Source organism: Mauremys reevesii, linkage group 15 (assembly GCF_016161935.1).
Source record: "Mauremys reevesii isolate NIE-2019 linkage group 15, ASM1616193v1, whole genome shotgun sequence".
In the NCBI taxonomy this organism is placed as follows: domain Eukaryota; kingdom Metazoa; phylum Chordata; order Testudines; family Geoemydidae; genus Mauremys; species Mauremys reevesii.
The window spans coordinates 23345482-23369902 of NC_052637.1; the positions used below are offsets into that span (position 1 = coordinate 23345482).

Genomic DNA, 24421 nt, shown 5'->3' on the forward strand with positions numbered 1-24421 from the left:
AGCAGCGTCTCGCCTGCGAAAAGCCGCCCCGCTTCCAAACGAAACCAGGCTAATCAGATTCCAGCCGGGGGAGGAGCTGCCCCTTCGCACACCCCGAGCCGAGCCGAGCCAGCGGCTCCGGGCCCCAGCGCCCGGCAGGGAGCGGAGCGGAGCGGGGCCGGCCCGGCAGCATGCCCAGCATCCCCGCGGGGCACCTGGCGGGGGCAGCTCGGCCGGCGCCGCGCAGCGCAGCGCGCAGGGGGAGGCAGGTGAAGCAGGTGCCAGGCGATGGGCGACCAGCCGCGGGCGGGGGCAGGAGAGGGGCCAGCCCGCAGCCCCCGAGGAGCGGCCCGGGCGGCGGCGGGGCCCGGCGCAGACCCCTGCGCGCCCTGGGCAGCCTGGTCAGCCGCCTGCTGAACACTTTGAGCGCCTTGTCGCGCTTGGGCGGGGGCAGCCGGCGGGGGGGCGCGGAGCCGGAGGACGATGAGGGGGGGTTCCGGTGCCCGCCGGGCCCCCCGCCGGCCGGCCCCCGGGGCAGCCCGCCGGAGGAGCAGGTCGGGGCGGCAGCGGCTGGCCGGAGGCGCGGCGCTCCTGGAGCCCCCCGGGGGGCGCGGCGGAGGGGCGCCCCCCCGGGGCGCAGGGGCTGAAGAACCACGGCAACACGTGCTTCATGAACGCTGTGGTGCAGTGCCTGAGCAACACCGAGCTGCTGGCCGAGTTCCTGGGCCTGGAGCAGTACCGTGCCCGCGGCCTGCCCGGAGAGGTCACCCAGCAGCTGGCAGCCCTGGTCCGGGCGCTCTGGACGCTGGACTACACCCCGCAGCTCTCCGTGGAGTTCAAGGTAGGCTGGGGCATCCGGACCCCCACCCACGGGCTGGGGCAAGGGATGCCTGCCCAGCACTCTCTAACCCTAACCTTAACGCTGCCCCCGAGCCAACCTTAACTCAATTCCCAATCTAGCGCCAATCAGAATCACACAGCGCAGTGGCATCCAGCCGAGCAGCCTGTGCACCAGACTGATGCTGGTACTGCGATGCCTCTCTTTATCTTTACCCAACGAGGAGTCACATTAGTGGTGTGTCCCCACCTGCCCCCGTACCCTGTCACCCTAAGCCTCAGGCTTGGCGGTGCCAAGACTTCCCGAGCTAGAGGTGGGCCAGCTGTGCTTGGTTGTAGGGTAGGAGGTGGGCTCAGTCTGGTAAGCAGGTGCAGCTGGCCAGGAGGCTGGGGGATGGCTGCATGCTGTGGACAAGAGGCTATCTTAGCAGGAGAATGAGTTGTGTCTGTGGGCCAGATCCTGCTCTCGGCTACACTGTGTGACTCCCCTGAAGAGACGCTGATGTAACAGAGGCCCCAGTCTTGTACCCTGTTCTGTGTGGACAGACCCTGTGTGGCGGAGCCCCCGTGCCTTCAGTGGGTTATGTGCTGGCACAGGTGTGTGCCTGGGTGGAAAAAGTTGCAGTTTAGGCATGAGTGGAACAGCTGGTCCTGTGGACCAGTCCTGTGAGTCCTTGTGAATAGTGCCTGGCCCTGTACAGTCTCTTGCAATCTTCCTGAGCCTCAGTTTTTCCGTCTGTAAAATAGGGAGTGACACTGAACCACCTGTGTAGTGTGTTGAGATTCTCTGGGGAACAACAGTGCCTAGGTTGGAGAGAGCTGAGGGCAACGTGTCTAGCCCTGTGGCCTGATGCCCATGTGCCCAAGTACCCCAGCTCCTGCCATATGTACCATCTGCCTTTCCTTTGGCACCGGTGTCAGATGAGACTTCATGGGAGTGCTCTCCGTGGCTGGGGTGTCACCTGGAAGTCTCAGCGCTAATCAGCGGGATCAGTGTTGGTAAAACACGTTGAAGACGAAAATGGAATATTTATTAAGTGATTGCCGAGTGTGGGGAGAAGGCCGTTCGGCCGAGCCTGCCCATACGTGTGGGGCTAGAATCAGAGGCATTGGGAGTGGGGTCTCTGCTTGACCTGCCAGGCTTCCCAGCTCCTTCCCCACCTGGCAGCTGTGATGGCAGCTGCTCGTGCTGAGCTAGTGCCAGTGTAGGTAGAATGAGCAGCTGTCTCTGGGGAGGTGCAGAGAATTGTAATAACCCCATTTCCACCCCTCACCCCTTTACTGAGAGCACCGAGGAGCTTGCATACCTCCCTCACTTAGGTAGTGGAGTAAGTGCCCTTTCCCTGCCTCCTGTGCCAGCGCTGGCTGCCAGTGGGGGTGGATTTTTAGCTCAGCCCTGCAATGGGATGCAGACTCCAGACACTCCCGTGATCTGTGAGAGAAGAATATGGAATCAGACTGGGAGCTGCCTGGGGGCAGGACTGTGATTTGTGGTAGTGGTGGGGTCCCATCTCCCCCCTTCCATGCACACCTGTAATCTGGGCCTTTCACCAGAGGGCATTTCAGGGAGTGGAGGAGGCAGAGGCTGGGCTGGGGGCCTGGGGCAGTGGGTGGCAAGTGTTTGTTGTAACTTTTAGAGCATGCATCCTGCTATTGTAATGATGGGCACAATCAGCCTGTGTAAATAAGTGTAATGATGAGCTCCCCTCCCCAGACAGCTGCATTCCTAGGCGGGGAGGGAGGGAGGAAAAAAGTCCCTGCCCTAACTCTGAATCTCCCTCCCCCCCCCCCGCCCTCGGTGGTTATCTGCGTGTGGCGTCAATTTCCTCCCAATTTTTAATCTCCCTGGAAAATAAGATCTCCGGTGGGACTATGCAAGAGCTGGGAGGTTTTATGAGAGGCTGCGGAGCCCCACAATCTATAAATCCAAGTCCACAGCTCCTTTCATTTGAAGATCTCTCTGTTGGAGGTTGCGCTCTGTGGTAATTCTGCTCCCTTTGCCCCATGGAGTTGCGTGTAACCCTTGCATCAGTTGGGGTTGTAAAGGTGTATTGTGAAGGTTGGAGGAGCCCTAAATTAAAGCACTTCAGGCCATAATCCGATGATTGTTGGAGTCACAAAGGACTTCCCTCCCAGGCACATCACGTGGGACATTTTCATCCTCTGACTCATCAGGTACTGGCCACTGTCAGCAGCAGCCAGAGCAAGTTTGAAGAGTCAGTTGTCTGACCCATGGCTTGGGCAAAGGCTGTGTTGCTAGCTGAGATGAGCATTCCTTCCTGGCCCTGCGCAGCAGCCCCTTCTAAAGACGGGAAATTGTTTTGCGTTCAGTTGCTTCCCCAGTTGGAAAAGGCCCCAATCCACACAGCTGACAATGGAGAAACCCCAAGCAGAGCTTTGTAACTTGCAGATCGGGCTCAGGAATGCTGGAGCATTTTTGTAGGCGGAGCCTTTATGGACACACTGATCTCCACCCACTAATATTTTGCAAGGAGCGAATTCCCCTGTCCAGAGCAGCCCTTTCCAAGCTGAATGTTTGCAGACCAGCCCCTAATTCTAATCAGTATTCAGCATTTTTACAAAGAAGGGGTGATAAGGCAATTTTGTCCCGACCCAGCCTCAGGTGCTGCGAGCTAGCAGCCCTGCAGTGCTCTGCAGGTTGTTGGCTGGAGTTTGGGTCTGCTGGGGACAGCTGTGCCTGTGAGTGGTAACACTGAGCAGTGCTGGACTGCAGTGTTGTTGGAAAAATCATAGTGCTAATGAAGCCTTTCCGTATTAGGCCTGAGTAAACCAAAGTTATGTTATGCTTGTCCAAACTGTGTTGGAAAGCTTACAGAACTAATTAGACTGACACATGTATGCATCCAAAGTATCTAGTACAAAGGGTCAACGGATGTATCTTGTGTCCCCTTCAGAATGACAAATGTATCCTCAACAGATGTATCTTGTAGCCCCCACAAAATGATATATGTATCCTGCATATCCAATTATCCCTAACAGATGCATGTACAGGTTCTGCCCATCTGGCCATGTAAGGTGTGTCTCTTTCTCTGGCACCAGCTGACCGATCAATAAAGGGTGTGGTACTCATCTTCCTGTCTGAGAACTCCAAACGACACGGAGGCAAGACAGTACCAGGAACCCACAAATAGGAAGGTGTGTGTGGGTAAAAGCTTTCTGGTTTCAGACACAGCTAATGAATAATTCCATTAACTCCACAAGTCTACTTTTGTTTCTTGTTCTATTGGTATGCTGGAAGCCAAAACTGTGGACAGTCTAAACATTCCACCTCACACATTATGGTTCTAAAACCTGCAGGTATTTAGAGAATTGGAATCTTTGAAGATCCATCTAAACAATGCCCATTAAAAGGTACCTTTAATCTAGATAGGATCATATATCTCAGAGGAGCTTTTAATCACCAAAGAAAAGCCTCTGACACAGTGTGAGCAATTTGTCTAGATTAATTTAAAACTCAGAGAGATAAAAAGAAAGTTGTTTTATGCTCAAGGTCAAGCAAACCAAAGGCAGTACAAGTTACAGAACTGAGATTACATTTGCAAAGCTTAACTGTTTGGTGAGATCCAACAGTCTGACTTTGTGACGGATGCCGGTGTTGGTGTGGCTTGGTGACACTGGAGAAGCCACAGGTAGCTGACCTGGACTAGAATCTCTGAAAGAGACACGAACAGCCTTCCCAAGAGCGAAAGCATGTTGGAAATTCTGAACAAGCTGTATACAGGATAATCTCCGTCCACCTATTCTTTTCTGAATGTTATATACAGACGTGGCCAGTCTGGATATGTGTAAGTATGGGGCATTTATATCTTTCTTGAGTGATGTGGAGCATTCCCAACACTCTCCATTGTTGTTTTATCATTTTAATGAAGCTTTAAAATTTGGTTATATGGTGTATTTTCTCTATCCTCCTGCAACGTCCTGCAGTGTCAGTTTGATCACCTGACATGAGGCATAAATTGGTAACAGAAATTTGTCACAGTTTGGTGAGCAATAGAGAATGGGGGAACCCTGTAGAATTTACACCATCTATTTGTTTTACCCTTGTTGTTTTATGTTTGTTTTATTTGGTTCTGTTGGTGTTATATGTTGAGGATTGCATAATTAAAGATGTGCCCATTCTCAGCTGCAGTAAGTCTGAGAACTGGAGAAGGGTTTAGCATTCCTCTCTCCACCCTGGTTGACCAGGAAGGAGTCGTAGCAGGACTGGGCAATAGAGTAGTTGGAGAAAAGGAAGCCCTGACTAAGCAAGTACCAGTCCTTCAGGGACTTGTTAAAATGTAACCATTCGTGCTCAGCATGTAACAGCAGTGTGTTTGCTACAAGAGGCAATTAAATAGTTAACGCCAGTGGGCATGTTTTTGCCAGGGTGGGAGCCTCCACACAGGAGGACTCGGGTCGTCTTGTGAATAAAATGTTTTAGGAAAAAACCAGAAGGGTGGGGCAGAAGCCCATGAAAGAAACAGTTCAGCAAAAAACAACAGACAGAGAGCTTGGAGAACAGGTTGGAAACTTTTGAGGGTCTCGTGGACGGAAGAAGTAAGTGAGTATAAGCATGGGGATTTCAAATACTCAGGAGGATATTTGGAATGGCGATTTGAATTGGTAAGTGGCTGTTGAAAGACAAAGCAAGTGATATAAGGAAAGAGCAAGTGATTTGAAGGATAGTGAAGAGTTAACTCTGTAGTTGCTGGAGAATAGTAGTTGAACTTTGTAAAAATGCTAAAGAGAAAAGTTCTTGGTGTTTTTTTTTTAAATGTTTGTAAATAAATTCAGGCAAAGAAATTATTAGATTGCAATCATTTGGCTATGAACAATTTTGTTGAATTAGCTAAAGAATGTATACAGTGCTGTGTAAATGAAAATTTATTAGGCTTTAAGGCACTATCAGTGGTGATGTTTTCTTTCAGTGTTTAAAAGCAGGAGTTAAAAGTAAAAAGCAAGCCAGAAAGCATCTGTATTAATGCAAATTATCTAACTGATAAGGTAAAAGCCACTGAAACCTGGGCTGCCTATAAAACATATACAAGAAAATATGCTGTTTTGCCTAAAATCAACAAGGGTATTTGTATATTTTAAGCAATAATTGACTGCCCAAAAGGGGTAGACCTCTGTTTTTGTCTTTCAGATAATCAAAGAAAACTAATGCCAGCTAAACAGCATACAACATACCATGATTTACTGGCAGAGTAAAAATTATGTTTTGTGTTCTATGTTCTGTCTCGTGGTGTCTGTCTCAAGTGGCCAGAATGTGTTTAATATTTTCATGGGATGGTCTGGTTTGAAATAAAGCAGAAGGCTTGAATTGAAATGCAGATATTTGTTTTGTTCAACTTAAAATACAAAGTGTTTGAATACATCAGAAAAATGTAATATACTAAAGTCTTATGTAAAAGAAAAAAACTGCATTGGCCAAATTGCATACTAACAGTCTTTGGAAGCAAGGACATAAAAAGTTAACATATTGTACATGGGATCCTTCTGGCTACCTCAGATTTCTAGCCAGAGGGCTGGGGATGGTGGGAAGCTATTGAACTAGAGCTTGTATTAAATGAACTCATCAAAGTGGGTGTGCTTATCCTAGCTTGTTGTTCCAAAGCTCTGTAATAAGGTTATTTTAGTAGAAGGATACATGTGGCATACATTAAATAATAAGACTAATGTACTGTATAACAGCAATGTGTATGTGTTCATTGTTAACAAAAGGTGTATAAGTACAAAGTAAAAGTTTCCTTTGTAGGTTAAAAAAGGAAGCCAAAAAGGGGAATTGACCAGATCCCTGTGGGCTGGGGCCAATAGTGTTGCAGTCATCTGAATTATTTTTCAAAGCCAAGAATATGCTAAGAAATTGGGCCAACTAGAAAAGGCCACTAGCCTTATTTTTGAAGACAGAGATGGTATTAAATATCACTAAGACTGGGAAGGCATTGCAGTGGGATCTAGTATGTTTAGAAATCCAGGATTTCCTGAATGACCAGCTGATGGCCATTTGGAGTAATCTTGAGTACCAGACTTGGCCCACTGCCCTTACAGACACATCTGAAGTACCATCTGATCTGTGGTCATGGAAACATATTCGGACACTTTCTGGATGAAAGTGTGTACATTTACAGTGCTCCTTCCAAGCATATGGACCGGTTAGGAATCCTGCCGGGTCCATGGGGAGGATGCATATGGGACTAAATTATTCACTGAGACATCTGGGAAATTAAACCATTAGGTATACCTACCTGAGTTATAGTCAGTGCCCCAATCCCTTAGTTGTTCAATGAACAAGGTTCCACTCTTTTGTCCATGCATTCATTCCTGGAGCAGTTGTAAATATTTCTGCAGAGCTTCATTGCTTTAAAACTCAGCCAAAAGGTTTGGTGAGTATTCTCAAAGGGGAGTTGTTGGAAAATCATAGTGCTAATGAAGCCTAGGCCTGAGTAAACCAAAGTTATGTTATGCTTGTCCAAACTGTGTTGGAAAGCTTACAGAACTAATTAGACTGAAGGCCGTGTATCTACCTAAGTCAGCTATTTCGCTTATCAGTTTTGTTTGGCTCCCCAAGTATATGTTGGCTCATGCAGCTGCGTTCACATGTATGCATCCAAAGTATCTAGTACAAAGGGTCAACGGATGTATCTTGTGTCCCCTTCAGAATGACAAATGTATCCTCAACAGATGTATCTTGTAGCCCCCACAAAATGATATATGTATCCTGCATATCCAATTATCCCCTAACAGATGCATGTACAGGTTCTACAGGTCAACCAAATGACGTAGACAAACGTAGGCTAAGTTGTTTGTTTCGGGGTATAAAGGTAAGCCCATCTGGCCATGTAAGGTGTGTCTCTTTCTCTGGCACTAGCCGAGAGGAACACCCGCTCAGCTGACCGATCAATAAAGGGTGTGGTACTCATCTTCCTGTCTCCGTGCCTCCTTGGTGTAATTAGGTAAGCTCCAGGGAGAACGAGCCCTTTTGGCTAACAGTGTGTGCCGACACAGGCCTGGTTTTGTCTGCGGCACAGACTTGGCCTGGGAGGCTGGGTTGCCGTGTCGGTGCATCAGGACGCCATGGCGGTGCTGCTGCACCAGAATGCCAGCTCCTTGCCTCTGAGCCGTGGCACGGGTCCGGGCAGTGGTACAGCATAATGGTGACTCCTGGGCCATGGCTCACGGGGTGGGGAGTTGCGTGGATAAACCCTGTGCAGAGCAGGAGAGTGTTGGTGTGCAGAGGAGCCCAGCGTTATTTCCCCCACTCCCCTTATTTGGCTGTGTGCTCTGGAGATGGCTGGTGGTCAGAGCAGCAGGCTGGGAGGCAGGAGTTCTAGCTTCCATTCCTAATCCTTCCGCTGTCTCAGTCCGTGACCTTGAGCAAGTCCCCTGCGTCCTTTCCTGCGTGCCTCTGCTGGGAATGGGGTCGGGAAGGCTAAGGAATATTGTAGCTATTGTGCCTGGCAGGGCAGGGCGCAGCTCGCTCTCCATGCTGACATCTCTCTGGTGTCTTAACCAACTTTTCCGATTTCTGCACGGGCACAGCCTGTTGAAAGGTCCTGGGACACGCTCCCTGCAGTTCTCAGCTCTTGACCACTGGTGCAAACTGGAGCCCAACGTGAGCCCCAGAGGTCTGGCTCCAAACCTGCTCAGCAATGGGTGGGATTGGGAACCAAGGTTTTGCTCAGGCAGGACTCTGCCATATCCATGCACCTTGGCCGATGACCAGCCTATTAGAATGTTCGCACCCTAGGAAAGTCGCCTGAAGCCCCCAGTGTGAAAGCCGGGGCGTTTCGCCCCGCAGCTGCGTACGAGATCTGGCCAGCAGGGTGGATTTGGGTGTGATAACGTGCAGTAGCCGTGTGAACTGGCAGTGAACTTCAGGCTGTGTTTCTAGGAAACAGCACAGTGAGTAGCTGGGTGAGAGCGAGAGAATGAAGAGCCCTATTGAGAGCATCTCCCGGTGTCCCAGTTGATTTCACATTCCTGGCCAGCAAAATCTCCCCTTCTCCTTCCCTTGCGGCTGCTAGAAGCTTGGGAGGGAGCAGTGAGCCCTGTTGTATGGCACACAGATAACTGGTTGTGTGAGCTCTTCTGAGCGGACTGCCCAGCCGGCCCCTTGGTAACCCTACCTTGGGGAGCCACGCCTGGGAACGCGCGGAAGAGAGACAGCTACATTCTAACTGAGCTGGCCATGCCGAGCCCAGCCCAGGGCAGGGGCGAGGCCGAGCGACCAGTCCACCTTGAATAGGCTCCACAGGAGAGTTCCTGCAGCAACCCGAGTGAGTCCTGCGATGTGTCAGTGACTGAGACGTGAGCGGTTGTGCCTAGTGGTTGGAGCAGGAGCCAGGAATGGGAGTCCACGGTCAGAGCCCAGGTCAGAAGCCAGGAATTGGAGCTGAGGGCCAGGACCAGGTTACCTGGCGTGAGGCAAGGCAGGCTGCAGGGCAGGAGTAGATTTGGAGCAAGGCAGGAGCAGGACTGGAACAAAGTGGGAGCAAAGCTGGGAACAAGCAGGCACAGAAGTTGTTGCAGCCGGGAGTGAATGAGGAGTCGCTGAACTGCTGCTGCTGGGCTTAAGAGCTGGTCTCCTGCCTCTTCTAATCAAGCAGGTTTTGTAGCCAGTCAGGCAGCCTGCTACAGCCCAGCTATGACTGGCTCTGCAGGCCCCGGTTTCTGACACAGGGGGTACGGCGGCTACACTGCAATAAAAGACCCACGGCGCGGCCACGGCTGGCCCGGGTCAGCTGAGTCTCAGAGCCTGGGCAGCGGGGCTAGAAATGGCAGTGGAGATGTCTGGGCTCCGAGGCCCTCCGAGGCGGGAGGTGTCTATGCTGCCATTCTTAGCTCTGCAGCCCGAGCCCTGCGGGTCCAAGTCAGCTGACCAGGCTCTGAGATCCAGTGCTGTGGGGTTTTGTTGCAGTGTAGACATAGCTGGGCTCTGGCGTCCCTTTGCTCCTGGCTGTCCATGCGGCAGGATTTTAGAGGGCAGGATGAATTGTTATGAGTAACAAAAGAACCACCACTTCCAACCTTGCCAACCCCGCTGCCTTGCCAACGTGGCTCTGCTGAGCTCTGGCCCCTCCCCAGTCGCAAGCCTTCTGCTGTTTTTGCTCAGCCGTATCCCGGTTCGAGCTCCCTCCCACACCTGGGCTCTCTTTGCAGAGCGATGTGGCTCAGCCCCCCGAGAAGCTTGCTTGGATATAAAGGATCAGACTGAAGGCTTCGGAATAGCTTCCCCCGGCAATTCACAGTGTAAGCAATTCACAGCACTAGTGTAACTTCTCCAGCCCGCATTAGGCTGCTCAGCTTTTTATTTCTTTTTAAATTTCCCTTGGAAGCCACTTAAATAGTTGCTCGGCCCCCTCCTACCTTGGGTTCGTCCCCGGCTGGAATATTCCCACACAGCTGGCAAGGAATCGGGTGGCACCAGCCACAGACGCTGCTGTGTAGCAGTTGGAATAAAGCCGTGCTCTGATCCTGAGTCTCTGTGACCAAGTCACTTGTCTAAGTCATGCCTCCAGCTAGGACATTGGGTAACCGGCTCTCTGGGAGCCAGAGGCTGTGTGGGGAACGGCACTTTTCCAGGCAGATAAATCATGCAGACAGCGGTATCCCTGCAGACTTGTGGCTGTCTTTCCCGCTCGGCTCTCCTGTGCAGCTTGCACAAATGGACGGCAAACGTTTTCTTGCAGATGCCGGTTTTCTTGCAGATGCCGGTTTCCTCACCCTAGGCTCCCACGTGTTAGGGTGTCCCACCCTAACACATGGGAGCCTCGGTCGCTCCTTGCCGCCGGCTGGATCGACATACAGCAGTGAATGCCTTTCTCCCTTCATGGGCTCATCCTGGCAGCTTGTTGAAAGGGCCGGCCAGGCTGAACTGGCCCATTCCGAGACCGCTCATCTCATGTTTGTTTCTGCTCCCCTGCTGTGGGTACTGTAGCGTTTCCAGCTTCGTGCTGTGGTCACTGGCCTTTCTTTTCATGCTTTCTGACATCCTTTCTCAGCACCCAGCCAAGGGGATCCCTCACACACACTCACAATTCAGGCCTCTAACTCAGTGGGCAGAGGAACATTAACCCTCGCCCTAACAGCCGCAGTGTTACTAGAGTGAAGGTGGCTTTAAGCAGGGTAGGGTGTTGTGCTCCTTCCCAGGCCATAAGCCTGTACCTGTGCATCCAGGAAAGGAAGGGGCCAAAAATCCAGCTGAGCCGGAGCAGAGGCCGGGAGAGATCCCAGGGACGGGACGTAGCACAGTGTCAGACTATGGAGTCACATCATAAAAGCTGCAGGGCTGGGATTTGCAAGGGAGCCTGGTGCCCAAATCTCATTGGAAGTTGAGTACTCAACTCCCAGAGGCTAAAGAGCAGCTGTAGGCAATTCAGGGCAAGGGGTGTATGGCCAGCACGTCGCACAGGGGGCTCTGGTCTCAGTTGGGGTCTCCGGGCATTACTCTAATATTACTAAGAATAACGTGATGTGCTTGGAAGCACGGACAGGTGGACTGGAAAGCCTGGGAATGGGAGGGCACTTCACTGCCATGGGGCAATGACTGACCCCGTGGGAGAGCGAGTACCGGGATGTGAACTCTACAGGGAGGACAGATGAGGTGCCGGAGGTGGGGGGCAGCGATACTCTTGAGGATCCAACAAGGGAACATTTCCAAGTGGGGAGGCCCCCTGCTCAAACCTGTCCGGCCAGTGCCCTGAGTCACCAGGTGCAGACGTCTGAGGGGGTAGTACTGCTGGCTTCCATGTCATGACAACGTCCTTCACTGCACAATGTTGAGGGAGTTCAAAGAGGCCACTAAAGCGGCGGGGTGAGCCACCTGCGTATAACCCGTCACATGTCCTAACAGGACAGCAGCCAGAGAGGTCTTTTCTCTCCCCTTTACATGATTGGCTTTTGGACCAACTCGTTGTAGAGCACACGAGGGGGGATGTGCTGCTCGATTTGGGGTGATGTTTTCAAAATGGCCTAAGGTAATGAGGTCCCTCCCAACCCTGATATTCTATAAGTGACTTAGGAGCCTACATCACGTCAGCCAATGGGACTGTGGCACTTAAACCACTCAGACAAGTTTGAAAAAATTGCCCTTATGTAGCACCCGGGAGTTGTTTCAAGGAGTAACTATAGTTGAGCCACGAATGACCAGCTGCAAGAAGAGTGTTCCAGCCGGCAGGTGACGCCCGGTGAGCCTAGTGGGTGCGGCTACACCTTCCTTCTTCAAAAAAATCAAATGCAGCTAAACCAGAACATTGCCCCCAAAGGGCTGCAGCCGGTTATTCAAACCCACAAACGTACATCTCAGAATGGAGACAGGCGCTGGAGATCCCTCCCTCGCTGGCTGGCTGATGGTGTGGCCACTTCCGGTTCCCAAATCAGGTCCTTCGGGAGCGGCCCATTCAGCTGCTGGGATGCAGCCCTTGGGGCCCAGGTTCTGCTCTCGGGCATTTGTCAGTGTCGGTGACTGAGTGAGCCTGGGTTACTCCTGTCAGACCTGGAGCGCTGTCTGGTGGTCTGGGTGCCCCCAAGGAGCTGGCAGAGTCCTTTGCTTTGGCCAATGTCTTTTGTTCCTGCTGCCCTTCGTGGGGGTGGGGAGGTGTGGTGGAGCTGTCAAGGCTGAGGAGACTGTGAGGAGGTTCGGAGAGACCGGACAAAACCAGGGGACTGATCAGGTTGGTGGCCGATAACATTCGCTGTTGGAGACAGTGCGAGGTAAAGCAGCCAGGAAGGTCTGATGTGAACTACCCAGATACCCTGAGCATTTCTAAACTAACCGCTGAGGGAAAAGAGCTGGGGGTCTCTGCGGGCGGCTCAGTAAAGACGTCTGCTCAGTGGGCAGCAGCGGTCGATAAAACAGATTGTTAGGACGTATAAGGAATGGGACCGAGAATAATACAAAAGATCTTCTTCTCGATTAGATCTGTAGTTCACCCTCACCTGGGGCACAGTGAGCAGATAGGAGAAACAGACAGAGCTCAGAGGAGGATACTGGACTGGATGGACCTGTGCTCTGGCCATTCCTATGCTCCTGCTTATCCTCTCTTGAGCGACAGCTGGGATGCTTTTCCTCTGAGGCATATCTTCCGTATAGCAGAGCTATTGGCTGACTCCTGGGGCAGAAAGAGTGTTATCCAAAGCAGCTGTCGTCCAGGAGGTTGTGGTGTCACATACTGGAGTACAGGGCACAGGAGTGGGAGTTGGAAGACCTATTCTCAGCTCTTCCACTGACTCTCAACCTGACCTTGGACAAGTCACGTCCCGGCTCGATGCCTCAGTTTCCCCACCTGTGACCTAGGGCTAGCGTTACTTACCAAGCTCTTGGCGGGTCCTAGAGGAAGAGCACAATGGAGGGCAGGGCTGTGTTAGTGTCTGACGGCTAAGGCTAACAGTCCATGAATGGGGGGGGTGGTGTTTACCTGAGGGCGGTTTACTGTGCTGCTGTTTCCCCAGGACAGGTTTCGTCCCCTGCACGTGTGCTTCCTTCTGTGTGCAACATGCTATTGCTGCACAGTCCCTGCCCCGGGGCTGGGCAGCTGGGATCCCACCCACCCCTGGCTGCAGACGCTTGGGGTGCTGCTTGGCTGCAGGAACTGCTGGGCCATGTGCGCCCCGCACCCCTTTGGGCCAGGGACCTGCATAGTTTCAAATCCCCTGGCTTCCCACAAGCAAGGGAACTGCCGTGGGTCATCACTGGGGCGCCAGGCAGAACATCTCTCTCTGTCTGGTCCCGTGGCCTTGGAGGCCATGCAGCCAGCAGGATTGGGCCTGTAGTGCGTGGTTCATTGTATGTGTCTATGGCCCACAGGCAGAGAGCTGAAGATGGCAGCCATGGGGTAGTGCCCCGTGCATGTGATCTTACACACCTGTGCGGCCAGCAGCGCAGTCATCAGAAGCTTTCTGATTGTTCCTGTCCTGCTGTTAGCAAAGCTTGGTGGTACGTCCCGTTACCCTCTCCAGGGGCTCCGGGGTTCCTTCTGAGAGGGTGTCACAGGCATGCGGAGGCCTGACCTCAGCCTGCAGCCCGAACGTGGCTAGCAATCCTGCAGATGCTTCACAAGAGGGACTAGACCCAAGCTGGCCCCTCACAGCAGCGCTGGCTCTGCAGGGCTGCCAGGTGGTGACGCCGTCTCTAGCCACTGGGATTAGCAGCTGCGCCGGATCGCTTTTCTGATCATAAAACGGTGACATCACATGGCATGGATGTTGACACATGTGTCCAAACTGACACGTGCCTCAGTTTGGGGCAGGGTGGATAAAAATCAATTATTTTTTTTATTTAAATTGGATTTTTTGATAGCTTTTTTTCCTCAAAAAGCATTTAATCTAAAGATAGTTTTAATTAAGATATCTCATCATGGAATAATATATGGAGATATACCTATCTCATAGAGCTGGAAGGGACCCTGAAAGGTCACTGAGTCCAGCCCCCTGCCTTCACTAGCAGGACCAAGCACTGGTTTTGCCCCAGATCCCTAAGTAGCCCCTTCAAGGATTGAACTCACAACCCTGGGTTTAGCAGGCCAATGCCCAAACCACTGAGCATTCTGTAGTATGAGACAATATATTCATGTAATGTTTAAGAAAAGTTTTGTAAATGAGTTCCAATATTTCATAGATTAGGGACCCAATCTAATGGGGTTCCAGGGGCTTCTGTATAGATTATTTAGGTTAATCTTTCTATCTACCCAATGGGACTCGGTGCTCAGTCTTGAAGATACCTTCAGAGATGCTTAGTTTTGCAGTTCTCAAACTGTGGATTTTATGTCTCCAGAGGTAACATGCTTGTCAGCGTGGGGCACGGGTCACTTGCTGGAGGATTCTCTGCACCTTGAGGTCTTTAAACCACGATTTGAGGACTTCAATAACTCAGACATAGGTTAGGGGTTTGTTAAAAGAGTGGGTGGGTGAGATTCTGTGGCCTGCACTGTGCAGGGGGTCAGACTAGATGATCATAATGGTCCTTTCTGACCTTAAAGTCTATGAGTCTACGTAGAGGTGAGAAATAACAGACCTCAACTCTCTTGTCCCTCTGCAAATTTGTGTACAAAGAGTCAACCCCTTACTGCTCTCTAAAAGTGCAATTTTAAAAAGTTCACTGAATGGAAGGTTGTTGGGGGTGGAATAGATCTGGACAAGAGGAAGAAGTCCGGAGATAAAATGTGAGAAGCGAGGGACACATGCTTTTTTTGTTAAAATATTATGTTTGCTGTTGAAGACTAAAATCCAGAATACTTAACATTGTTGTTTTAGTTAAATAAAACAATTTAAATCTCCGTCTGGTGATGTTCTCCTCCTAATACAGCATGGCAAGAAAATCCTCCAAATATTAATGATTAACCTGTTGAATTGGAGATAGTTCACCTCCCAATGACTTCATAAATATTTGCTTCAATTACCTTTGGTAAATGAAATCACCAAACAATCATTCATTTTCTGATATAGCTGTAAAACTCATCTGAAAAGTTTTCAAAATAAATCAGCGTTTAAAAATGTATAGTGTGTACCTTCTAAAAATGAAACCTACATCTATCTCTGAGTTGGGAAGAATATGTATTAAGGTTATAACAACCAACAAGAATGCACATTTATGTAGAAATCCATGATTAAATCGAGTCCTGACTAATGATTTAAATCAAATCCATTCTGGTTTGGGGGGCCTCCGTATCTCCCCCGCGTGGTTCAAAAGTTGGATGTGGTATTATTCACTTCCTGCCTTTAATCCACTCAGCAGTGTCGCCATGTGGCTGTTAAACACCTGACATGACATGCAGCACCCCAGAGCTGGCTGCATTTGAGTGTGTGGGGGCAACAAGGTGACCCCAGTCTCGGTCTGAATAATCTGCATAGCACTTGGGGCTACTTCAGGGTCCCTGGGGATGGGAAGCCCCGCAGGGATGGAGGAGATTGAGTGTTTTCTTTGCACCTCCTGGCTGTCTGTCCGTCTGCAGGAGGATGAAGTATGTTGCGGTTGAGGTGATTAAAGAACTGGTGTGGTGGCATGCCCCGCACAAGGAAACCACTCACCTCCAGACAGAGGAAATGCCGTCTTTGCCCCACAGCAGGGTCCCTGGAGGTCACAGCCCATGGCTCAGAACAGGGAGTGCCCCGGTGATCAGATCTCTTTGGAGGGGGAAGGCTTGGGCTGGGGAGTCTAACTGCTCACTTGACAGGTGCTGCAGGCAGGGGGGTTGTCTCGCCAGGTTGCAGGGAAGGCCAGAGAGGCTGCTTATGCCAACCCCACCCAGCCCCAGGGAAGAATGTCAGACAAGGATGAGCTGGGCACCGGTGAGAGTCCTGTTAGAGCTGCCAAGCTCCCTGCATTCCTGCAGAGAGAGGAGGCGCTCGGATCAGGAGACACCCCCCTTCCCCACCTTCCCTTGAGATGGCCCCTGAAGCGCCCTGCGCTGGGCGTGAAACTGGTGGGGTGGGGGGCAGGAGCTGGGTAGCCTGTGCAGCAGGGCTCTCAGGGCCCTAGCAGGGCAGGGAGGTGGGGGCTGGGGAATCCACGACTAGGCAGCTCCGCTATCAGATCCTCCCCCTAGAAGGGTCTGGGTGCAAGGTCCCCATGGAGCAGTGCTGGGGGATGCCTTCCTCCTGCCCCCGATTCTGCACCCCTGTGCACCCTGGCTTGGTGCGGGCACTGGGATTTACCCTTAAGCAAGGGAGTGGGAACTGCACCTCCTGATCATGCTATTGACCGGCAGAGGAGGGGTGAAGGGCCCAGTCATGGGTGCCCTCTGGCTCCTTTGTTAGGGCTAGGGTGGCTCACGGGCTGGAGAACACCCCTGGTATAGGGGGCCTCTGAGGGGGGCAGAGCTGCCTGTCCTGGCTCCACCCCACACAGAAGTTGCCGGGTAGGGGATGGGACAAGGGCAGAAAGAGGCATGGCCAGGGGGTGCCCCATCACCCTGGTTATTTCCTGTCTGCCCCAAGGCCCATAGGAACCGGGCTGCCCAGCTGGGAGCTGAACTGGCCCTTGGCAGCCCATTCTCTGCCTCCCCCTGGCTCGGCACTGGGATAGGGGTACACCTGGCCCAGGTTACCTGCTGAGTGGCTCACAGACCCTCTCCCCATTCCACTGGGTGCGCAGGACTGATGTGGGACACACGCCAGGGCTATGCCGAGTCGCGGGCAGGGCACAGCCCGCCACCGAGAGGCTGCATTAGCTCTGCTGTGCCCTGCAGTCTATGGGGCACTGGCTTTGCCCCCCTGCAGCAGGGCGCTGGGCTCTCAGATCTGGGCGCCAACAGCGGCTGCTGCAGAGGAAGGTGACCCCTACCCTCTCCGGCTCCTGCATGGGGCTTGGCTCTCGCCCTGCATGGGGGTCACTCTGCCTCCTGCTGGTGGGGATTCTTGAGGGATTCCCCAGCCCCTCGGCAGACTGTTCTCTGGCTGCACGAAGTGCTGCTTCCTGGAGGGCTGCCAGGCCCCCAGGCTGTCTGGGCCTTGCCCGGAGTTTGAACAGGCTGATCCGGATGCTAGAGGATCATGGCAGGGCAGCAGTGTCCTGCTGCGTCTGCACAGTGCCAGCTGGGTCAGCACAAGGAAGTGGCAGCAACGCCCTTAGTTGTGCAGGGTCGCTGCGTTCAGCTGGGAAGACCTGTGCCACTGGCAAGCTGCGCTCTTAGCAGCCTTAATCCATGCTAGCGACTTATAGATTCATAGACTCTAGGACTGGAAGGGACCTTGAGAGGTCATCGAGTCCAGTCCCCTGCCCTCATGGCAGGACCAAATACTGTCTAGACCATCCCTGATAGACATTTATCTAACCTACTTTTAAATATCTCCAGAGATGGAGATTCCACAACCTCCCTAGGCAATTTATTCCAGTGTTTAACCACCTGACAGTTAGGAACTTTTTCCTAATGTCCAGCCTAAACCTCCCTTGCTGCAGTTTAAGCCCATTGCTTCTTGTTCTATCCTTAGGGGCTAAGATTAACAAGTTTTCTCCCTCCTCCTGATGACACCCTTTTAGATATCTGAAAACTGCTATCATGTCCCCTCTCAGTCTTCTCTTTTCCAACTAAACAAACCCAATTCTTTCAGCCTGCCTTCATAGGTCATGTTCTCAAGACCTTTAATCATTCTTGTTGCTCTTCTCTGGACCCTCTCCAATTTCTCCACATCTTTCTTGAAATGCGGTGCCCAGAACTCGACACAGTACTCCAGTTGAGGCCGAACCAGCGCAGAGTAGAGTGGAAGAATAACTTCTCATGTCTTGCTCACAACACACCTGTTAATGCATCCTAGAATCACGTTTGCTTTTTTTGCAACAGCATCACACTGTTGACTCATATTTAGCTTGTGGTCCACTATAACCCCTAGATCCTTTTCTGCCATACTCCTTCCTAGACAGTCTCTTCCCATTCTGCATGTGTGAAACTGATTGTTCCTTCCTAAGTGGAGCACTTTGCATTTGTCTTTATTAAACTTCATCCTGTTTACCTCAGACCATTTCTCCAATTTGTCCAGATCATTTTGAATTATGACCCTGTCCTCCAAAGCAGTTGCAATCCCTCCCAGTTTGGGATCATCTGCAAATTTAATAAGCGTACTTTCTATGCCAACATCTAAGTCGTTGATGAAGATATTGAACAGAGCCGGTCCCAAAACAGACCCCCTGAGGAACCCCACTTGTTACACCTTTCCAGCAGGATTGGGAACCATTAATAACTACTCTCTGAGTACGGTTATCCAGCCAGTTATGCACCCACCTTATAGTAGCCCCATCTAAATTGTATTTGCCTAGTTTATCAATAAGAATATCATACGAGACCGTATCAAATGCGTTACTAAAGTCTAGGTATACCACATCCACCGCTTCTCCCTTATCCACAAGACTCGTTATCCTATCAAAGAAAGCGATCAGATTGGTTTAACATGATTTGTTCTTTACAAATCCATGCTGGCTATTCCCTATCACCTTTCCACCTTCCAAGTGTTTGCAGATGATTTCCTTAATTACTTGCTCCATTATCTTCCCTGGCACAGAAGTTAAACTAACTGGTCTGTAGTTTCCTGGGTTGTTTTTATTTCCCTTTTTATAGATGGGCACTAGATTTGCCCTTTTTCCAGTCTTCCGGAATCTCTCCTGTTTCCCATGATTTTCCAAAGATAATAGCTAGAGGCTCAGATACCTCCTCTATTAGCTCCTTGAGTATTCTAGGATGCGTTTCATCAGGCCCTGGTGACTTGCAGGCATCTAACTTTTCTAAGTGATTTTTAACTTGTTCTTTTTTTATTTTATCTTCTAAACCTACCCCCTTCCCATTAGCATTCACTATGTTAGGCATTCCTTCAGACTTCTCGGTGAAGACCGAAACAAAGAAGTCATTAAGCATCTCTGCCATTTCCAAGTTTCCTGTTACCGTTTCTCCCTCCTCACTGATCAGTGGGCCTACCCTGTCCTTGGTCTTCCTCTTGCTTCTAATGTATTGATAAAAAGTCGTCTTGTTTCCCTTTATTCCCATAGCTAGTTTGAGCTCATTTTGTGCCTTTGCCTTTCTAATCTTGCCCCTGCATTCCTGTGGTGTTTGCCTATATTCATCCTTTGTAATCTGACCTAGTTTCCATTTTTTATATGACTCCTTTTTATTTTTTAGATCATGCAAGATCTCGTGGTTAACCCAAGGAGGTCTTTTGCTACATTTTCTATCTTTCCTACCCAGCGGAATAGCTTGCTTTTGGGCCCTTAATAGTGTCCCTTTGAAAAACTGCCAACTCTCCTCAGTTGTTTTTCCCCTCAGTCTTGATTCCCATGGGACCTTACCTATCAGCTCTCTGAGCTTGCCAAAATCCGCCTTCCTGAAATCCATTGTCTCTATTTTGCTGTGCTCCTTTCTACCCTTCCTTAGAATTGCAAACTCTATGATTTCATGATCACTTTCACCCAAGTTGCCTTCTACTTTCAAACTCTCAATGAGTTCCTCCCTATTTGTTAAAATCCAGTCTAGAACAGCTTCCCCCCAGTAGCTTTTTCAACCTTCTGAAATAAAAAGTTGTCTGCAGTGCAGTCCAAGAACTTATTGGATAGTCTGTGTCCCACGGTGTTATTTTCCCAACACATATCTGGATAGTTGAAGTCCCCCATCACCACCAAATCTTGGGCTTTGGATGATTTTGTTAGTTTAAAAAAAAAATCTCATCTACCTCTTCCACCTGGTTAGGTGGCCTGTAGTAGACTCCTAGCACGACATCACCCTTGTTTTTTACCCCTTTTAGCCTAACCCAGAGACTCTCAACACTTCCATCTCCTATGTCCATTTCCACCTCAGTCCAAGTGTGTACGTTTTTAATATATAAGGCAACACCTCTTCCCTTTTTCCCCTGTCTATCCTTCCTGAGCAAGCTGTACCCATCCACAGCAACACTCCAATCATGTGTATTATCCCACCAAGTTTCAGTGATCCCAACAATGTCATAGTTGTATTTATTTATTAGCACTTCCAGTTCTTGCTGCTTATTACCCATACTTCTCGCATTTGTATATAGGCACCTAAGATACTGGTTTGATCTTGCCTCCCAGTTTTGCCCTGACCCTCCTTTTTCTCTGCCATTATAGCCCACACTCCCTCTTCTTTCCGACCCATCTCCCAGGTCTCCATGTTCCCCACTTACCTGTGGGCTTTGCTCATCTGTCCCCGTCGAACCTAGTTTAAAGCCCTCCTCACTAGGTTAGCCAGTCTGTGTGCAAATAGGGTCTTTCCCTTCCTCGAAAGGTGAACGCCATCTCTGCCTAGCAGTCCTTCCTCAAATAGCATCCCGTGGTCGAGGAAGCCAAAGCCCTCCTAGGGACACCATCTTCGCAGCCAGGCATTCACCTCCATGATGCATCTGTCTCTGCCTGGGCCCCAACCTTTGACAGGAAGAATCAAAGAGAATACCACCCGCGCGCCAAACTCCTTCACCCGTACTCCCAGAGCCCTGTAGTCACTCTTGATCCGCTCAGTGTCACACCTCGCAGTATCATTTGTGCCCACATGGATGAGTAGCATGGGGTAGTAGTCAGAGGGCTGGATAATCCTCCCGAGATGAAAGGTCAGGGTGACAGATAGGCGCCTTCGTCCCCCTCAGCAGAAAGTCTCCGACCACCACTACCCTACGTTTCCTATTCGCAGTGGTGGCAGCAGACCTCCCAGCCTGAGGGGTACGAGGCTTCTCCTCCTTTACTGTAGGGGGTGACTCCTTCTCTCCTGTATCAAGAAGAGCATAACAGTTACCTATTACCACAGCGGGAGGGTTCGGAGCAGGGGTGGAGCTCTGCCTGCTGCCAGAAGTAACCAGCTGCCAGTGTTCACCCTGAGCCATCTCCTCCTCCACCAGTGGTGTGTCAGCAGGTCCTGTGTACTGGGACAGCTACCTCAGCTGTCTCCACATGGACACTGTCCAGGAATTGCTCATGGATTCGGATGCTCCTCAACCTAGCCACCTCCTCCTGTAGCTCTCCCACCTGCTGCCTGAGAGATTCCACCAGTAGGCATCTTTCACATTGGATGCCCTCCCCACCCCCCAGCCTGGATATCTGTAAGTGGAAATTGCAAGTTACAGTCCCTGCAAAACCACACCAGGATCTGGGTAGAAGCATCCATGCTCAGGTGCTCTGTCTGGCTACAGGCGCAGGTGGAGGAGACAGAAGCAGTGCTGGCACAGGTGTTGCGGGTCTTCCTAACCATCGTAAGCCTCCCTCTGTCAAACTCCCTCTCAAACTCCCCTGTCTGCAGCTCCCTGTCTGCTGTGCATGGCCCTTCTTCACAAGACTATGCCAGGGGGCCAGAGGAATCAGCCAGCGCCATGCGCGCACTAGCTTGCGCCGAACAGGGAAGCAGAGAGACAGTGTCTGTGCTCATCGGGACAGGGGTCAGGCTCTGCAAGGGGCATGTCTTCTTAACCCTTCGAATGCTGCCAGGTGCTCGGGTGCCAGGCACTGGTGTGCTGCTGAGTGGAGCGCCGGGTGATTTCCAAGCTGCTGTTGATTTCCTTGAGGTGGCTGCAGGCCAGCTGTGAAAGGGTTAAAGGTAGCTGCCCATCTCGGTAGCTTCAACAGGTGTTACCACAACGAGCTGGCACCAATCCTGCCCTGGTCTGTATCCGCCCACTACCCAGGAGCTGGGGCGCATCAGCCGTTTGTCCGACTGCTGTCATTAATGGGGGAGGGAAGTCAGTGATTGGGAAGGGCAGACAGCACTGGCTGGAGCCCAGCCTAGCGTGGGGCTCTCTGCTCCCCCGGTATGCAAACCGCACAGTCTCAAGCCCCCATGTTCCTCTGCTGGCAGGCCCCCATCCTAACCTGCTGGGTCTTGCTCCTGGCCTGGCCCACACAGCTACGCCGGCCCTGGCTCTGTCTGGAGCGGGAAACACCAATTGTCCACCACGTGGGCAACGGCGACTCAGATCAGCCCTCCCTCCTCACTGCATCTGCACTTGTGTTGTGCTGGCAGGGAATGAGCCCAGGGCTCCCGATGAAAGGCTCCCCCCGTACAACACTGCAGATAGACGTCCACAAGCATTTCAGACAGCGGTGCCAGGCTGTTTCCGCTCCACGGAGCAACTCATAAGTGCTGCACAGCGAACCTCTGTTCCCTCCCCGCTCTCTGCCTGTTGTAGGGCCATGGGCACCCTGGACTCGACTCTGGATCCTTGCCGTGCAGCGGGACGCAGGCCAGAACTTTCAGAAGGACCCGCTCCCGACCCAGCACCAAAATGAGGGGCCAGGTTTTCCAAAGCACGGCCGGGAGCTGAGCTGCTCTGAACATGCAGCCCTTCGGAGCAGAGCCCTTCTGCGAATATGGCCCCCAAGGCAGCAACCTGAGCCCACCTTCCACATCAAATCCTCATTGCTGTTTGTGAGCCACAGGCAAGGGGAGGATCTTGCACCTGGAGGGGAGGTGGAATTTCAGGGAGATCCAGACCGATAGCGATAGCGTGTCTCCATCTGTCATTAAGGCAGCAGGAGCTAAGGGCCCTCAATAGCCCCTGGGGAAGAGACTCTGATGCGATATAGCAGGCTAATGGCAGGGCACCTCGCCATGCTGGACTTTCCTGCTTGGTCACCAGTGCCCTTCCCAAAGGCAGGGATCTCCAGGAAAGATGGGAATGAATTCCGTGAGGCGTGGGTGGCGTGCAGAGCTCGGCTGCTGGAACGCAGTAACCTGCGTACAGCCAAAGCCAGTGGCAATGGCTCGCTCTCGCTTTTGAGAAGTCCATTAGTGACAAAAACTCCTCCGGTATCCAAACTGGCTCCATTAAGGGGGGACCTGCAGGAAAGCATGCTTGAGCGAGTCTTAAGAAGGCAGTTATGTAAGATTTCCCCAGGGCTTTGCCTTAGGAAAAGCCGTTCTATTTTTTTCTTACTTTTCTGTTTCAGAGGTAAGTACATTAGCAGGTCACTTCTTGATAACACTCCTACTGGAACAGCACCTCTGTTCTTCAAATCCCCTTTTCGTACAGCTGCTCACCCGGGGCCAGGTTCTGATCTCCTAGAGGCCAGGTGCAAATCCGGAGTACCTCCTCTTGAGTTGGGGCAGTTCCTCTGGATTGACACCCTCTGGGCAGCGAGTTCTGAATCTGGCCTGTATTGCCAACTCTTAAGGTAACCCAGAGGCACTGTGGCGCTGCGCGCATAAACCCACACTCTGCATTTTGTTCTTCTTGTTGATGATTTGTGTGCAAGTTCAGTGCTGGTGAGAGCTCCTAGACGGACAGTTCTGCTGGTGAATAGGGGGCGTGGCACTCCTTCCCCGCCCCTGCACTGACTAAAGCCTGGAGAAACTGGCACGGGGGACTAGGGCCGGGCGAATGGTGGTTTGCTGGCACTTTGGGAAAAATCAAATGTTGAAAAACAAAATTCCAATCAGAGCGTTTAGGTAGCATCAAAACGAAACGTCTCATTCCGACTTTCAGGCCTTTTGACAAAAGCAATCAAAGGGTAGGGGAGGAGGGGGAGGTGCCTCCCTTAACCTTTACCCCGATAGTTAGGATGTGGGACCCCGGTTCAGTTCCCCCCTCTGCCCCTTGAGGTCTCCCATGTTGTAAGTTGGTGCTCAAACCCCTGAGCTGTGGGATATTCTGGAATTGGGCTTTCTCAGTCTCCTCTTGGAGCTGTTCCACTGTGGTTAAATAATTTCCTACTCATGGGAGCAGGGCCTGGAACTTGGGTCTCCTGCAGGCAGGGTGGTTGCCCTAGCTAACCACTAGGCTAGAGAGCTGTTCTTCCTCCCTTTCACTGGCCCAATGACTCTCCATCGTCCAGTGGCGCTGGAACATTTTTAGTAGTGGGGGTGCTGAAAGCCAGCCCCTTACCCCTGTTGGCCCACCCCCCCCCCAGGCTGGGAGCAGGGCTGTGTCTCCGGGAGTGGGGGACCTGGATGGGGTAAGGGGGCCACAGCTGGGGGGCAGGCGTGGGGCCAGGAGTGGAGGTCCAGGCAGGGGCTGGCAGCCGGGACCCCATGTGTGGGGCCAAGAGCAGAGCCCCAGCTGTGGGGCTGGGCACGGGGCCCTGGGCATGGGGTCAATGGAATTGGAAAAGGTTCAGAAAAGGGCAACAAAAATGATTAGGGGTATGGAACGGCTGCCATATGAGGAGAGAGTAATCAGACTGGGAAAT

The 24421-nt window shown here is 51.7% G+C and overlaps 1 protein-coding gene across 1 annotated transcript in view; it reads left to right on the forward strand.

Annotated features, from left to right (window-relative positions):
* The first annotated feature begins 543 nt into the window (after positions 1 to 543).
* Positions 544 to 24421, forward strand: part of USP43 (ubiquitin specific peptidase 43) — a 186330-nt gene continuing 162452 nt past the window's right edge. The window contains exon 1 of the mRNA XM_039502361.1: positions 544 to 820. Within this exon, the coding sequence (XP_039358295.1) occupies positions 650 to 820 (171 nt within the window). The 5' untranslated portion in view covers positions 544 to 649. The remainder of the gene's footprint in view (positions 821 to 24421) is intronic.